This window comes from Ictalurus punctatus, chromosome 15 (assembly GCF_001660625.3).
Source record: "Ictalurus punctatus breed USDA103 chromosome 15, Coco_2.0, whole genome shotgun sequence".
Classification (NCBI taxonomy): domain Eukaryota; kingdom Metazoa; phylum Chordata; class Actinopteri; order Siluriformes; family Ictaluridae; genus Ictalurus; species Ictalurus punctatus.
Genome location: NC_030430.2, coordinates 6,844,671 through 6,862,131, shown reverse-complemented (window position 1 = coordinate 6,862,131; position 17,461 = coordinate 6,844,671). Strand labels below are relative to the sequence as shown.

Here is a 17,461-nt window from a genome sequence, read left to right as displayed (position 1 = left end):
CTTAGCTTGACGAATGTACGAGGTCGAAGGTTGTACGAAGGTTGTGTTGCAGCACACACACAAATCACATACAGTATATGATTCATATGAAAGAATTTACATCATTACAATACAACATAAATGCTATATTCAGGGCAGAGGTATGACTAGAAATCCTGGCTCCCTGTGAAAAACTCCTCTGGATTTAGATGCATTCCAGATCCCTTGTCTCCCTATAGAGGCTAACTAATTGGAGACTTCTGAATGAACATGATTCTTGGAGAATAGAGTTAGAGTTTTTGCCCCCAGAGCAAGGAGGTGGTAATAATGACTCTAGATTCAGTCCCCTCGGAAACTATTGGAACGGCAAGGCCAGTTCATGTGTTTGTGTGCTGTACACCATTTGGGTTTGAGATCAAAAGGTGGATATGAGACGAGAGTTTAGAATTACAGGTTTTATTTCCTGGTATTTACATCTAAATGTGTTCAACAACATAAAACAAGCAGGAACAGATAAGTCTTGAAGTAAATTTAAGCAAACAACACTTTAATATTTGGTTGCATATACCTTGCTTGCAATAACTGCATTAAGCCTCACTGACATAACCAAATTGGTGGTTTCTTCTTTTGTGGAGCTCTTCCAGGCTTTTACTGCACACTCTTTCAGTTGGGGTTTGTTTAAGAGTGTTTCTCCCTCCTTCAGTCTCCTCTTCAGGAGGTGAAATGCTGCTCAATTGGGTTAAGGTCTAATGATTGACTTGGGCAGTCTAAAACTTCAACTTTTTTCCCATTGATAAAGTCCTTTGTTGAGTTGGCAGAATGTTTTCAATCATTGTCTTGCTGCATGATGAAGTTCCTCCTGATTAATTTGGATGAATTTCTCTGTAAATTGGCAGACAAAACGTTCCTGTAAACTTCTCCTGCTACCATCATGAGTTTCATCATCAATAAAGATTAGCGAGCCTGATCCAGAAGCAGACATTCAAGCCCAAGCCAAGACACAGGCGCTCAACCACATCCGCACTCCCACATGCCACGATCGCTGCTTGTCTTATCAATTTAGGCACGCAGCTGCCCATAGCCCAAGTGGGAGCCCAGATACCGTACTTCCACCCATCCAATCGCACACTTCTTTGGGTTTGCTGAGAGTCCTGTCCATCTCAGTGATCTCATGACATCCATCTGGTAATGAATGTGCCTCTGCCAATCATTATTATAAATAATAATGTCATCTAAATACTCAGCGGGATGGGGATGGAGGATTCTGTCCAAGATGTACTGGAATGTTGCTGGGGCTCCAAACAGCTCAAACTAACCCAAACAGAGTGGAAAAGACCGTTTTCTCATGTGATATTGGAATCAAGGGGATCTGCCAATATCTGTTGTCAAATCCAGTGTCAAATAAAAACAAGCTGATCTAACCAACTGAGCAGTTCATCAGTGATCCATTGGATATGCGTGAAATTTAGTCCACCCAAAACACTACCGGACTAGACCAGGCACTGTGGGACTCCTCGATTACCCCTATATCGAGCATGGCCCTGAGATTCTCCCACACCGCTTGTTGTTTTTGCCCAGGCAAATGATAGGGGCGGCTGCGTACCACCACCCCTGGTGGTGTCTCAATGTGGTGCTCTGTGAGATTAGTGTGAGGACACAATTTCTGTTTTACTTTTATCCATACTGTTCTTATACTGAAAGCACATACCATAAACTAAAAATGTTATGGAGGTTGGAAAAGCCCAAATGGCGTTACTTTATACTTGGAATGCTACAAACATGGCCAGAAAACATGTCCTACACTTTTTCCCTTTCATTGTAAGAGGGAAGGATGCACTCTAGCTCTTTCAATCTCTGGACTGCATGAATTGCATAAATTAATGTCTTAGAGGATTTGATGTCCTCCTTTACTTGCATCAACATCTCTTTGGACCGCATATTGAGAGTTCCCATGAACAACTATCAAATGCAAATTCAATGCATGGAACCAACTCCAGACTTTTTATCTCCTTAATTTGTCATGAAATAACGAGGAAACAGGCCACAGCTGGCCAGGAAAATGCTTTTCAGTCAATGTCCGATTACTTTTGAGCCTGTGAAAATGGAGGCACTCTATAAAAAAAAATGTTTGTAATTCCTAAACAGTTCATACAAAAAAATTTTAAACCCCTTGAATTAAAGCTGAAGGTCTCACTCACATCTTGATTGCTTCATTTCATATCCATTGCGGTGGTGCAGAGGGGCAAAATTATGAAAATTGTCTCACTGTCACTCACCTGACTTTATATATGCAGTTAGAAACGCTATCATTTAATACATTTGGTCACAACCTTTGCATGTTCTATGACAAAGTGCATTTAAGGTAACAGATAACATTATGAAGGCCCTGATACTCAATACATGGTCTGAGACAACCTATAAATGAGAACCTGTCTATGGAAGGGTAGGTGGATGTCCAAATATTAACTGTAGGAGTTTCTGAATATATTCATCCATTGCTGCAGTTTTTATGTGCAGAAAGGATATATACCTGGCCCGAAGCTCTGATGTAGGGCTCTCTGAAACCCTGATATTGTTGTAGGATGTGGTGACTGTGGTGGTTTCCGGACTTTTGATGGTCATCGTGTGTCATTGATGGTCATTGTGTGATCATACACTGAGATACTTTGAATGAAACAAAGCATTAACCACTGTAAACAGATCTTCCAGAGATCACAGATTTGTGGATAAGAAACCAGAAGTACCATGGGATAAACTCTGTCTCTGTCAAGGGAATTGCAAGCAAGTACTTTGGTGAGAGGTAATGTAGGCCGCTAAGAGAATTTGTATTTCTCCTACTTCAATGGATTTGTGGATCTACAAACTATCTAACTAACTAACGCCAACTAAAGATAAATGTTGTAGTTCTGGAAATAGCATTGAAACATTGCTAAGTGTTATGTAAAAACGTTGAGAACTTGATGCTGGACTTAACATATTGGGCATTGTATGAACCAATTGTTCCTAAACATTCAGAAGCTGTTTCTGTCAACAGAAACGTCAAAATCATGACATTGTTGGGTAAGGTGCTGCGCTGTAATTGAAATGGAAACCATTTGCATTTACAATTAAGGCATTTGGCAGACGTCCTTATTCAGAGTGACTTACAAATGAGCAGTTTAGGATTAAGGGCATTGTTCAAGGGCCCAGCAATGGCAGTTTGGCGGTGCTGGGATTTGAACTCACGACCTTTCGATGAGAAAGCCACTGGTCAGGGCTGTACTTGTAAATGAGATACATAGAAAAGAGAAACATATTTCACTTCAGGAAAGTACTGAAGATTCTCTATAATAAAGGTGCTTGAAATAAATAAAAGCTTCCGAGAAGGAAGTCGTCTCTTCTTTATGTGGTATATAGAGTTTCTACAATATATCCACTTTCCTATTGACTTTCTTTCTCTCCTATTCTGCTGTTACGAACTAGGAACATGAAATTCTCTTATCCCTGAGCCATAAAAAGACCTTTTCATCGGATTAATCAGCTGCTGTAGGGGAAGTCAAGTAGTGTTGTAGACACCCCTGAAGTATCCTGGGCAAGATGAACCATCCCTACTTAGAATGTAAATGTTAAATTTTGTTCTGGTTCATATCAGGTTTTTAAAAAGACCAACAAAAAAATAGTCAAATTATGTATATAGCGTGTAACATTTTGGCCAGTTTTACTGAAATGATAAAACATAATAAATGTTTTTTTGCAGAAAAAAAGAGAGAAAGAACAAGCAAAATGCTATTGTTATTATGTTGTATTATGTCATGTTTTGTAGTGATGTTATTAATGCTGTAGTCTGTGCTATGCTAGTTCATTTGATCATGCTAGCGAGCAATCTAACCTTAGGCTATTTCTTCACTAATGCAGCGATATGAACTTCACTCACTAAATATCCAGCATACGTGATGTTATCAAGATTTTACATGAATTTCACATTGTTTTTGTGGTAGGGTGTCCGTATCCACTTCCATCTCCACTTTCCTGTTGATATCCTTTGTCTCAATGTACTGACATGGATCCCTCTTCTTATATAAAGAGGCATATAAAGTTTTACAATAATGCAGCACATGAAAAGGAAAAGAGACCTACCCACGGTGCAGAGAAACGACCTAGTTAAGAAATAATTTTCATGAACCGGTCTGGCACACATTGTGTAAGTATTGATTTGCACTTTGTCTGATATCTTGCCCAGAGTCATATGGTTTCATGGCACAAAAAAAAAAAAAAAGACAAAGGAAATGGAGACAGTTGTGGCTTCATGGTCAGGCATGTACGATTCAGTCCACCCATATTGGGTTCTTTTCAGAGAAATTGAAAGCTCAGGTTAATTAAGGGCTAGTAAGTGATATAATTACAGCAGTTGTTTGGTGTATGTAATCCAGACACAGTGGGTTTTCCTGTATTTGTCTATCCAGAATCATCCTAGATCACATAGTAATACAGTAACTCCACATCCAACCATATTAGTTTCATTTGAGTACGTGTCAAAACTACTGATAGCTGTTCTAATTAATTGGGTAATACATAACTTAGATGATGTTATCCATTCCATCTAGGGCTATTTTCTGCTTGTTTTATTCCGCTAATAACAACCTATGTTCTTAGCATGCCTTTGGGAAAGATAAGAAAGCAACAAGTGGGAAATTCTAGAGTTTAAAGCCAGATTTACAGTTAAAAGTGGGAAACCTTTGTGATAGACAGTAATTTATTAATACCCTAAGTAAAGGGATTCTCTCCATTTAATGTCCCAGACTAGGACTAGCTTTATTTATTCATAAATCAACACAGAAATCTGCCATTTTAGCAAGACAGGGCTTTTCTGATGCTTCGGTAGTATGTTAGCAGGATAGACTATTTAAAAAATATTAAATTGTTCATTATCGGGAAATAATCAAACCAAAAATAAAATTTTGAGGAAGTGATTTCCCGACAAAAGTCCCCATATGATTAACCACACACTATGCTCCTAATGTTGTTCCTCTAGGCATGGGAAGCATCACTTTCATCAGAATTACTAAACCAAACCCCTGGTAACATCACAGTGCATGAAACTGAACACCTCCACCATTTAAAAAAAAACAAAAAACTTATATTATTAAGCAGTGTTTTTACTCTTGCTCTCAACAACCTTCCTTTCATCCGACCTTCTGCGTGTCTCTCTTTAATCTTCCCATGATATGCTGTACACCCCAGGGCATGATCGGGAGTGATGACCCTGATTCCTGATTGGCTGTCACTTACTTGGTGCAACTTTGCTGCCTCAAAAGAATCCAAAGCACCCTTTGTACTGAACAGGCTTGTATATAGCTAATGGAAATCACAGCGTCATTGTTAAAGATGGGATCATTGAGAGGATTAGGATTTTTTATTTGGATCGCTCTGGCTCAGGTAAATACAAACTCTGACACATTGTAGAGACCTAAAAAATAAAATTCCTAAATAAAAGAAATATATAAAATGCATGTTGATATATATATGTGTGTGTGTGTGTGTGTGTGTGTGTGTGTGTATATATATATATATATATATATATATATATATATATATATATATATATATATTTATATATATATATATATATATATATATATATATATATATATATATATATATATATATATATATATATATATATACTGGAAAATGTATTTTTTTCTGCTTCTGTCTTTCATAGATTAAAACCACTCAGACACAAGGTAGGTCAGCTGCTCCAAATAAATGTATCCCATTAGCCTTTAAATGTATTAACATTTATGTGTCAACACTATTAACAAAATTTGGTCTGTTAGATTATTATGTAGAGTTTAAAATGGCATAGAACATAATTATTGCTAACATCAGTTCTACAATGAATTGTAGTGAATTGTAAATTTGTTAACATTTGCATGCATTAGTCTTATATTAAAAATGACTAAACACACTAGATACAAATTGCGTTGCTACGTTAAATTCGAACTAGCATTAGTATTAGATCCATTAATTTTCAATTCTGGGATTTCTTTAGGAAGCAAACTAGTTAAATTTCGCAAAAAGTAGAGAGTTTCATGGAAAATCAGTTATAATCGATGCTCAGGTTTTTATACAATGCTAAAACAATGATCTCATTAAGCGGGATTTCCCATTTTTTCTTCTGATTAAATTTCGGATGATTCACCACAATTATGTTTCTTTCTTCATATCTTATCTATAATGGTGGCACAAGTTCAATCAGCTTACTTTATTAAAAAGTTTTCACTTCAGCAGACTTCATTAACATCAAAAGATACAGATTAAAACAGAATATGATTTTTCTGAGAAATGACAAAGTAGGCCTAAAAGAAAAGATACGTTTCTAACTGCAGTGTATGTGTTCAATGATCTCATCAAAACGATCTTGCCAGCTTGACCTGAAACGATCTTAGTTTCTTTGATTACCATACAGATTTCCCTTTTAATACTATATATATATATATATATATTACAGTATTAAAAGATGTGTCAATTTGTAAATCTTATAATCATTCTTATGAAGTAAATTATTTTTTTTTTAAATAAAGTTTTTGAGGACAAACAAGTACTTTTTCAGTTTGATTTTTTGTATGCCGTATCTTTATGCTAGGCTTATATGTAGATGCCACAGTTCAATGGCCACCTTTATCCAATCATTTCCTTTTAAGCAGTCATTTGGCAGACTTACCGTTGTTTAATAGCTGTAATCAATCAACAGTGCCATGAGAAGGCGAAAATTGAGCTAAAATTTCATATGGCTTGTGCCCAACTCAATGCATATAATATCACATTTCATGCTACTTAAAAAGTTTGGTAATTCACTGACAAATTTGATTATGTTTCATGAAAAAAACTTTCACAGTAGATCATTTTGAATTCATTTGCCAAGTTTGCCCACATGTCCCCTAATGGAGACATTATTTGCTAAATAGTGCTTGGATAAAGATGGCCTTAGCTTGCAGATGCATTATTATTACTCATTTTTTTTTTTTTCCCTTGGCAGATTGCAGCATCATCACATCCGTCTCTTCCTCATCGGCCTCATCACTGCTTGTGCAATGGAACAGCTACCCAGGTGCCACCAACTACATCCTGGACCTGCGTGTGGTGAACATGAGCAGTGTGGCACCTGTGGTGGTCACAGTTTCTGGCTCACCTACACAGAAAGAAGTCTTCGGCCTGAAACCGGGCACTCTGTACACGGTTGTGGTCAAAGTATTCCGCTTCTACCTTGTTGAGTGTTCGGATACAAGAATAGCGAGGACAGGTCAGTGAAGAGCATGTGTGTGTTAGGGACGGCCAAAAGATATCGAATCATAATATTTTCATACGGGCAGCATGGTGGTACAGACAGACAAAATTCAGATCGGACCTTATACTTGCATAATTTACATGAACAAACCAATACTACATTATTTTTAAAAGAGAAAAAAAAATTAATAAAAATAGATAGCTAATTATTAGTAATAATCTAGCGGGTTTTTAATTATACCTAAATCTTGATTTGTTTTCTACTTCCTGCAAAAGATTTTACGACTGTAGTATATTTCCGGTGTCAAAAAGGTTCATTTGGCCAAATAACATATCTAAAAAACTTCTGATTAATTGATAAAAAGTGTAACTGAGCTTTATAATTTTTTTTCTTTCAGTCCCAGACACATCTCAGATAAGCTCCTCACGGGCAATATCAAGTACAGCCATCGCGTTAGAATGGGACCGGGTGTCCTCTGTGGATCAATACTTCATCTTGGTGAACTCCTCAATAACCGGCGAGCGCTACAATCTCTCCTTCCCAAACACCAGCGCAATCATCACTAAACTGCGACCCAGTACCTCATACGACTGCTATGTTTTCACCTCCAACTCAGCCGGCCTGGGTGCGAGGAGCCGAGTGCGCACCGTCACCACGCGTGGGTGATCTTCTATACACTGTGCTAAGATTACTAAACCCTGTAAATTAATGATGTAATTAAATATCATCTGGAAATGTACTGTAGCGGGTGTGTCTTAAAGACCATATATGGGAATGTGGGCATGTACTGAAGTCCAGAAGTCTTCAAGTGTTCAAAATGGCATTCGCATATTATCAACATTTCTATACATACATTTTGTTAGCCATCTAACTAACCTTTCTGAGTCAAATTCCTAAATGTTCACCTGCAATGCTAATTAAACATATTAATACTAATTAAACATATTAAATATCTCATGAGTAAGAGCGTCGCAGGTAATCACAGCCGTGCCAATGTTCAGTATAGCACCACAATTGTGACTGCAATATTGCTTTTATACAACAGCTCTGTTGTTTATAAATGTTCATAAACTGATAATGCTAATACTATCCAGCTAATTAACATAAGCTAACCTGACAGGATTTCTGGGAGAATTCTTAAGTCATCTTCATAAATGTTCAGAATTTCCACTGGTAATGCAGGATAGGTAACTAACATAGGCTTGCCTGACAGGATTTCTGAGAGAAGTTTTAAATCATATTTCTTTAAAAAAAAATCATTATAATCTCCACTGTTAATGCTACCCAGCTAACTAACATAAGATAACCTGACAGGATTTCTGAGAGGATTCTTAAGTCATCTTCAAAAATGGTCGTAAATGATACTGCTAATACCAGCCAGCTAATTAGCACAAGATAACCGGACAGGATTTATGAGAGGATTTTTACGTCATATTCATAAATGTTCATAAACTTCATTGCTAATGCTAGCCAGCTGGCTAAGAAGATGATTTGACAATCATAAAACCACTGCTCAGGGCTGGGTGCCTACTCAGAGATTTTTCAAAGGGCTTGTCTTTGGGTCTGTGGTGTCAGAGTGGGAAAATTTTAAACTACAGTTGATCTGGAAGGAGCTAATACATATATATTCATATATTAATATTATCTGTGTTTATTAGAGCAAAGAAATCACCAGTGACCCCAAAAGAATGTGATTTGGCCTTCAATCATTAGTGAAAAAGAATAAACACTAACAAATTTTCCTTGTGCTTTCTCAGTGGTTCAGCCACCGGCCGTAGTCACAGTGGTGCCCCTCTTGAATCAGGCCGTGCGTGTCACATGGCAGCATGTGGACAAGGTTCTCATGTACAAGGTAACGGGCACAGATGCTAACGGAACACAGATACTAAGCACCACCACCTCAGCCACCTTCCAGGACGTGCAAAATTTGCTGCCGTGCAAGTTGTACGTAATAGGTGTGTCTTCTGTGAATATGTTTCTGGATCCTGGAGAAGCGAAGCTAGTCAACTACACCGCAAACAGTAAGTAGGCTGCCTGCTATGGTGGTTATCATGCACAGTGCAAAAATCTGGGAATGTGGACAATAAATTGTGTGTGGTGAGTTCACCTGTCCATGTCTTTCTGGCTCTCTCAGATCTAAGTTCGGTGACATCAGTTTCGGCAGATTACAGCTGTGTGAGTGCATCTGCCATGGTATCGTGGACACCTGTGTTCGGTGCTGAGTCTTATCGTGCCACAGCGGTCGATCAGAATGGTAGGACCATGTCCTGCACCTCTACGGGCACAACATGTTCGCTGGACAAATTGGGTTGTGGCAGGGACTACGTGGTGCGGGTCAGCGCCATGACCAATAACTGTGAGAGCACAAGCAGCATCGCTGCCTTTTTCCAGACAGGTGAGTGAGGACCCGTGATCTGATATCAGAGAAATTCTATTAGACTGCATTGCTGTTTTTGGGGAAGGATGGCCTTCCTTTCATAACTATTTATCAACGCAAAGCTTTTTAGAAATCTGGATATATGAAACTATAAAACTACAGGTATAAAACTACAGTATCCATGATTTAAACATAATAATGCAAATAATGTTCTCCTTCAAGCTTGTTCAGCTGCCAAAAATCATAAGATATTTTCTGGTCTGAGAGTTTACTGATGCTGATTGAATTTAGAAATATTTAGCAAAGAATTGAGATGCACTTTTGATGACTAGATAGGATACACTCGATTCCTTCTCAACTATCTTCCTTTTGTGAACACCACACTGTAACAATCCCAGATTGTGTAACAGACGCTATCACATAGTCTGTTTGTTGGTGAGACCCACTATTCAGTGTTCCTGTGCTCCTGTTTCTCATGCAAAAGCGTCCAGAACACACTCTCAGCCTTTGAAGACAATGAAGAGGCCCTCGAGGATCAGCTCTGGTTTTCAGTCATGTAGTCTAGCTTACACATGCTCTTTCTTCACAGCATCGAGACCTGGGCTTACAATGCACTGAAACAAGATAAAATCAGAAGCATTGGTGTGGCCAAAGACTCCTGCTAGGATTGCAAGTTCTTTGTATTGTTATCTCAGATTTTTTTTTCTCCAACTACCTTTCATTCTGCCTTTAAGCAGTAATGTGTATCACCACACACTCTCTCAGACTGTCAAAGGTGTGGTCAGTGATTTTTACATAAGACACCAGCAGTAAAATGTTAAGGCTCCCAGGCTCTGTATACCACCAACATCCCACCAGTGAGGACATACTTGCCTGTCAATCAAGTTTCTCCACTTGTACTTGTCGCATGGAACAAACAAGTTGTAAAAATCACCAAAACCACTGACCATATCATTAATTCTTTGTATGTCTTACAGTACCGTGCTCGCCAGCTAATCTGAACCTGTACCGCGAATGCAGCAGCAACGTAATCATCTTCTCATGGGCACAGACAAACAACACGGCATTCTACAGGGCACTCTTGGAGGACTCTGCCGGGGGTTCACAGGCTTGCATAACCACAGAGACTTCTTGTTTCTTTACCAACACTATGTGCGGACGTAGGTACACTTTTACTGTCTATGCCGTGAATGGGGAGTGCAATGGTCCAGTCAGCCCTGCAGTGAGCATCCAATCAGGTAAACACACACACACACACATGAAAAAATCTTTTTCCTACTTGACGAGTCCAAATATGGTTGATGTATTTAGGTCAACGTTTAATAGCAACTAGGCATCATACAAAAACGCTTGCCTAAATGACATAAATGTTTGGGTGGAAGATGCCTTAAAAACATTACCCATACTAGATGTCAAGCAGAGAAATCATCTGACAATTCTATTTCCGTCAGCACCTTGCAAACCCTCTAACCTGATCACTGTGTCGGACTGTACGACGGACATTTTGAGGAGTTCTTGGGATGCAGGAGATGGGATGGCACAGTACATTGTGGAAGGCAGAGGAAATCGGGGAAATACCAGTCATGTGAGCTACTACAGATGTAGCTCAAATACAAGCAGTTGTGCCATCCCTGGCATTGCATGCGGAGAAAGCCTGACCATGATGATCACTGCCTTTAATGATGATTGTTACAGCGAGGTGGTACTGGGTCAGGAGACAAATACCGGTAAGTGATGGTGCACTTAACTGGAGATTGTATTCAAAAATTATTTAAGGCTGTTGGGACATTTGTGTATATTCAAAACCTGACAGTACACAATTAGGAACTGAACCACGAAAAATAACCTCTTGAGTGGCTCAACAAAAAAGTGTTCAGCCTATCAACATAAATTATAGCCATGTGTGTTGCGTGGAGCTTTATAGGCAGTGTTACCAGTGTTAAAATGTGTTTGTGTGTGTTCAGCTCCCTGTGTGCCCCAGAACCTCTTGCCCATTAATGACTGCAGTTCGGACTCCATCACCCTCATGTGGAACATGGCCAATGGAGCATTATTCTACATCGCCACAGTGACAGACTCTTCGGGTGGGATGTACACCTGCAGCACAACGGATATAAACTGCAAGATAACGGGGCTGTACTGTGGAACAAAATACAATGCCTCCATCATCTCCTCCAACTACAAGTGCAACAGCTCTGTCAGTAACCAGATCACCGTGGAAACAGGTAGATCAGATCCCACTTGATTAACTCTTTCAGATATGGACATCTACCAATTTTCTGGTTTCAGGTTCTTTTGCACATACTGTAGCCCCAGAAACTGGAATGTTACTGCATAGTTATGAGTTCACTTCTGTCATGAGTTCAGAGCCCCACACAGTATGGAAACGACGATTTCATTAAATTAAATATAACATTTTAAGCATTGCACAGGTCCCAAAATTGACCTTAATTTACCTCCCCTTCATACCTTTGCCTGTTTTTCCTTCCTTTCTCCTAGCCCCCTGCCCTCCATCGCAGGTGCAGACCACTCTAGACTGTGATGGGAACCGGGCGCTGGTGAGTTGGCTGAGTTCACGCTTTCCCGGCTCCTACACGGCCAGCATTGCGGACCAAAGCAGAGGCCTGCTGAACTGCAGCACCGTGAACAGCAGCTGCTGGGTTCCCAGCCTCAAATGTGGCCAGGTCTATGACGTCAGTGTCATCTACTACAATGGCCTCTGCCGCAGCAGGCCTTCGTCGCCCATCCAAATGAACTCGGGTGAGACAAGAGCAAGTATTTTGTGCTTTGGTTTTAACCAAAACCTTACATTGGCTTGCAAGTTTTCACCAAAATTAAGGTTGTGGTAGCATCATGTTGGGAGTGACCCTTGGCTACTTGGTTGCTTCTCTGTCTCAGTGACATTTGGTGGACAGTCACCTCTAGGCCGATTCATGCTCTTTACATTTTTACTAAGATTTTTTATACCCAAACCCTGATTGATACTTTTCCAGAACCCGGCCTTGTTTTGATAAGTCGATTGTTTTCATGATGCAGTGTGAATACGTGTGTAAGGCACTGTAAATGCCTCAGTTCCATTCTCTCTCCTTGTGGTTCTTTGTGTTAGTTCCATGTGGGCCAGGGAATTTTCAAACCCGAGTGGATTGTAGCTCAGGTTTTCTCCAGTTGACCTGGGACCAGACATATGGTGCTACTGGATACTCCGCCAGTCTGGTCGCTACCAACAGTGGGAGACAGATTTTCTGTAACTCAACCTCTCCCAGTTGCAGCCTCAGCTCTCTAACGTGTGGCGAATCGTACGTGGCACGGGTCCGATCTTACAATGGCACCTGCTTCAGTATGCTCAGTCAGCCAGTGACATTTAAAGAAGGTCAGTGAACTTTTTGGGTTAGCTGTGAACATTTTTTTTTTTTAAATGTGCTTCCCCTAAAGCCATTTGTGCTATAATCATGTGGGGAACCAGGTTTGTCTATATGCTGTATGCACAAGGGTATATATGATCTCCACAATTATAAGTAGAAACTTTTCCCCCAAATATGGCAATCCAGTGATGGTGCTGTTAGTGATACTAACAGTAGGCTGGCTACATCAGTGGGGTTTTTTTCTTTCTGAAAAACTTTGAAGTAGTACCTCTTTGGAAAGCTAAAATCGTTTTGTTTGTTTGTTTGTTTGTTTGTTTACTTTTAAGAATATATTTTTAGCATGCACATGTAGTGAAATAAATGATTAATAATTAGAATAAATGGACTAAATCTACTGATATCAAGTAGAAGGAAATATTTATCTGATCAATATAGGCGCATAAGTAAGGAATACAAGAAAACTTGACAAGGTTTGCTGTTATAGAAAATAATGAACAATGTTTTGGGCTTGCAACTAGTCCTCTGTTAAAAAGACTCCAGTAGTGGAAAACTTGATTGTTGAATGGCTAACATGGCTGACTCCTTCCACAAATAAATATAAATATAACTGAAATTGATTTATTCAAATTGGAGAAAATATTTGCATATAAACAGCTGATTTAAGCATGCAGTTTGAATAAGGTTAAACTGGAGGAAGTACACGTCGCTTATTTGCTACACATTACACATGTAGCTCCAGTGCTAATCTAAAGAAGCAAACCTCAAACATCAAGCACGGTTCCTTCTTTACAAGTTGTCTTTTTGTGTTCTTTGTGACCTCCTGACCTCATCAGTGCCATGTGTGCCCACCAACGTGACAGTTGCAAGGACCTGTAGTAACCGCACCACAGTGATGTGGCAAGCCAGCCTTGGCGCTCAGTCTTATAGGGTCATTGCTGTGGGCAACAAAGGTCACCAGACAACGTGCTCATCCAATACCACCACCTGCAGCCTGACCGATCTGCGCTGTGGTCAACTGTACAATGTCAGTGTGGTAGCCATTGATGACGCTTGTTCCAGCCTCCAGAGCCAAAGTGCTACACTGCAGACAGGTGTGTGTGCATGTGTGAGTGTGTGTGTGTGTGTGTGTGTGTGTACAGTCTTGAAGGAATAGTTTATATTATACATTGTATGAGTCTGTAATTAATCACTGTAATGGTAATAAATACTGTAATTCCACAGTAATTAACTATTTATTAATTTATTTGTTTGCTGACTACATTTAAGTCCTTCTCAGATTACAGTTCTGTAACAATAATAATAACAATAATAATAATAATAATAATAATAATAATAATAATAGTTTTTCATTAACCATTTGCTCTGCTTTTCTCCCACACAGGTCCTTGTGCACCCTTTAACATCCGCAGTACAATTGAGTGCATCACTAACAGTGTAACGCTGAGCTGGGACTCGAGCCCCACCAGCGTGTCCTACACAGGGAGGGCTGTAGGATCAGACGGACACACTGTGGGGTGTAACAACACCTCTGCACAGTGTCAGTTCACCGGCCTGCACTGCGGTCAGGAATACACAATCAGCTTGACGGCCAGTGATGGAGTGTGTGGGAGCATAGACAGTGCGATCTACACACAGTCCACAGGTAAACTTCATAACTTCCACTTTGTCTTATTTAGTCATGTGCTCATGTTACATTGTTGTAATGTCATCTCGTAATTTACTTTTATCACTATGTATATTATCGAATTACTTCTATTCTACTCTGTTCCAGTCTATTCTATTATTACAATGTTTACCATTTGGCTTTTAGGTTTATAATAATTACTTCTCACAGTGAACTTTTAAATAACTGGCTGTCTAATGCCTTTATAAGGACATAAAAGCCTAGAATGCAGGATGATGTTAATGTAAAATGATTAATTTAGCAACTGCAGTATGATTTACCACAGCCTGAATTTCATATAGGATGATTGATGATATTAGGGCAAGTATTAAATTTGCAGAAGTCTGTTTTAGCCACTTGAGTATAAATTAAACCCTTAATAATTAAGTCTTAATAATGTGTAAGTGTGCTGAAATTATGCCTGAAGTAATTTATTAATTATTGTTACTTATGTTGACAATTGTGTAGACTTATTGTCTTATTTGAAGTTCATATATATTAAAAATTTTTGAGCGTTATATTTGAGAATCACTTTAAGTCCTGTTTTTATTCACTCTCTTCATTGAGGTTTTATTTATATTGGTTTATTATGTTGTAATGTCTTGTGTGGTAATGTACAGTATATGTGTGGCCTTCTTGACCAGGTCTCACTTGTAAAAGAGATTCTTTGCAACTTCAAATGTATAAATTAGAAATATTTGTTAATTGTAAACATATGTCATATTTGTCAAAGGTTACATTTAAACATATTTTTTTAAATCACTGTTAATATTATGATATCATTTTATTCTAAAAAATAAATTTATTTTGATAATAGTGATGATACATACAGTGTTCGGGATTTCATATCAACCTCAAAAATTTGAATTGGTCCCGTAATCAATAATATCCCCTTATGCTGCAGCTCCCTGTGCCCCAACGACTGTTTCTAAATTCCTGCATTGTGATACCAACATGCTGAGTGTGTCCTGGACCCCAAGCCCCTTGGTTCTAACCTACAGCGTCCTCCTCACACCTGTAAACGGACAGGTGCGCGGCTGCACCTCACCTGACAGAAGCTGTGACATCTCAAATTTGCAATGTGGTCTGAGCTACTCACTCACTGTCCTGGCCGCTAACAGAGTGTGTACTGGACCGGAGAGCCCAAGTCAGATTATCCAGACAGGTACATAACCCTCAACCCTCAAATATAGTACTTGGAGGTTTATATTAATGTGCTTGTCAATACGTTATCCTTTCTATAGTAACAACTTACTGGTAGACTGTCCACATAAACGGAGAAGAAAACGTATAATCATCGATATTATGACGTTTTCTGTGGGGAGACATTTATTTAACAATTATGAAAGGAGTCTCTAGTGTCAGTATTTATAACTATGTTCTGTGACTGTCTCATCCTCATGTTGTTCTTCTGTCATTTTGTCACTCTTGTTCCTCCGCCTCCCCTGCCACTGTTTCTCTCTTTGTTTCTCTCTCTCACTCTCTCTCTCTCTCTCTGTGTCTCTCTCTCTGTCTCTGCAGCTCCGTGCATACCTACCTCTGTGTATGCCAGTGTGGTGTGTGTCAGTAACACCGTGCGGGCCTCGTGGGGTCAGGCGGTGGGCGCTCTGACCTACACTAGTGTCCTCACTGGTCCAAGTGGCTCCACCCATTCCTGCTCCACCTCTGCCCTATCCTGCGACTTCAGTGGCCTGACCTGTGCTCAGACCTACACACTCAGCATCTTCACAAGCAACAACAACTGTAACAGCACAGCCACTACAGATGTCACCGTTACCACAGGTGTGTGAGTTCACAGGAGGTAAAAAAACAAAATAAATATTGCCTTTTTTGTGTTTACTTGATGCTCTGGCTTTTACAGGACCTTGTAACCCAAGTAACGTGGTTGCTGAGTTGCAATGTGGCTCAGGTGCTGTAAATGTATCATGGCAAGCAAGCGCAGGTGCGAATACATACACCGTCCAAGCCTACATGCAGAACCAGACAGTTCCCTCTGCTTCCTGCGTCTCTTCCAGCACAACCTGCACACTCACACAGCTGCAATGTGGAACGCTGTTTAATGTGAGTGTGCTTGCTAGTGACGGCACCTGCAGCAGCAATCCCTGGGCACGAACAACCTTGAAAACAGGTATGAAAAGAGACAGGGCAGGATGCGAGGAAAAGGGGAAGCCTTGGAAAAAGTTTTAAAGAGGGGTTGTAGAGATATTGGAGAGAGAGAGAGAGAGAGAGAGAGAGAGAGAGTTAACTAGAATTAAAGGTGGACGCAGAGGTTAATCAGTTAATCAGTTGAAAATGACTTGAAGGAAGTGATGCAAAAATTCTTTAAGGCATTTACATTGAAATAAGAAAAACACGATTGCGAGTATTATTAACCTCTCAAATCCTGTGGTTTCCTCTCTTTGTCCTCTCTCTCAGCCCCCTGCCCGCCTGTGCTGCAGGTTTTCCCTTCCACCTGTATCAGCGATCAGGTCATGGTCTCATGGACCTGGGTACAGAATGCACAGAATGTGATTGTGAATGCCACCTCGGCGCTCGGTCATTCAGTAGGCTGCAAGTCTGCTAATAATAACTGCACCTTGCAGGGACTGTGGTGTGGACAGAGGTACACATTGCAAGGGACCTCCCAAGGCCTGTGGTGTAACAGCACTCCTGGTGTTCCTCTCAGCATTGTTACAGGTAAAGACAACATAAATGACATATAGTGGTGACAAATGTATGGGTGATATTACTGATAGAGCATAAATACTACTGACACATAGGGACGCCACGTGTATATTGACACATAGGGACGCCACATATATATTCTGACTTGT

The 17,461-nt window shown here is 39.7% G+C and overlaps 1 protein-coding gene across 1 annotated transcript in view; it reads left to right on the top strand.

Moving 5' to 3' along the window:
* The first annotated feature begins 5,150 nt into the window (after positions 1-5,150).
* The window catches only part of LOC108276481 (uncharacterized), a 37,297-nt gene continuing 24,986 nt past the window's right edge, over positions 5,151-17,461 (top strand). The window contains exons 1-17 of the mRNA XM_017488188.3: positions 5,151-5,394; positions 5,681-5,702; positions 6,998-7,261; positions 7,644-7,904; positions 9,004-9,267; positions 9,381-9,641; positions 10,601-10,861; positions 11,075-11,350; positions 11,588-11,848; positions 12,123-12,383; positions 12,730-12,993; positions 13,819-14,076; positions 14,367-14,627; positions 15,553-15,813; positions 16,170-16,430; positions 16,510-16,776; positions 17,064-17,324. Of these exons, the coding sequence (XP_017343677.1) occupies positions 5,317-5,394; positions 5,681-5,702; positions 6,998-7,261; positions 7,644-7,904; positions 9,004-9,267; positions 9,381-9,641; positions 10,601-10,861; positions 11,075-11,350; positions 11,588-11,848; positions 12,123-12,383; positions 12,730-12,993; positions 13,819-14,076; positions 14,367-14,627; positions 15,553-15,813; positions 16,170-16,430; positions 16,510-16,776; positions 17,064-17,324 (4,042 nt within the window). The 5' untranslated portion in view covers positions 5,151-5,316. The remainder of the gene's footprint in view (positions 5,395-5,680; positions 5,703-6,997; positions 7,262-7,643; positions 7,905-9,003; positions 9,268-9,380; positions 9,642-10,600; positions 10,862-11,074; positions 11,351-11,587; positions 11,849-12,122; positions 12,384-12,729; positions 12,994-13,818; positions 14,077-14,366; positions 14,628-15,552; positions 15,814-16,169; positions 16,431-16,509; positions 16,777-17,063; positions 17,325-17,461) is intronic.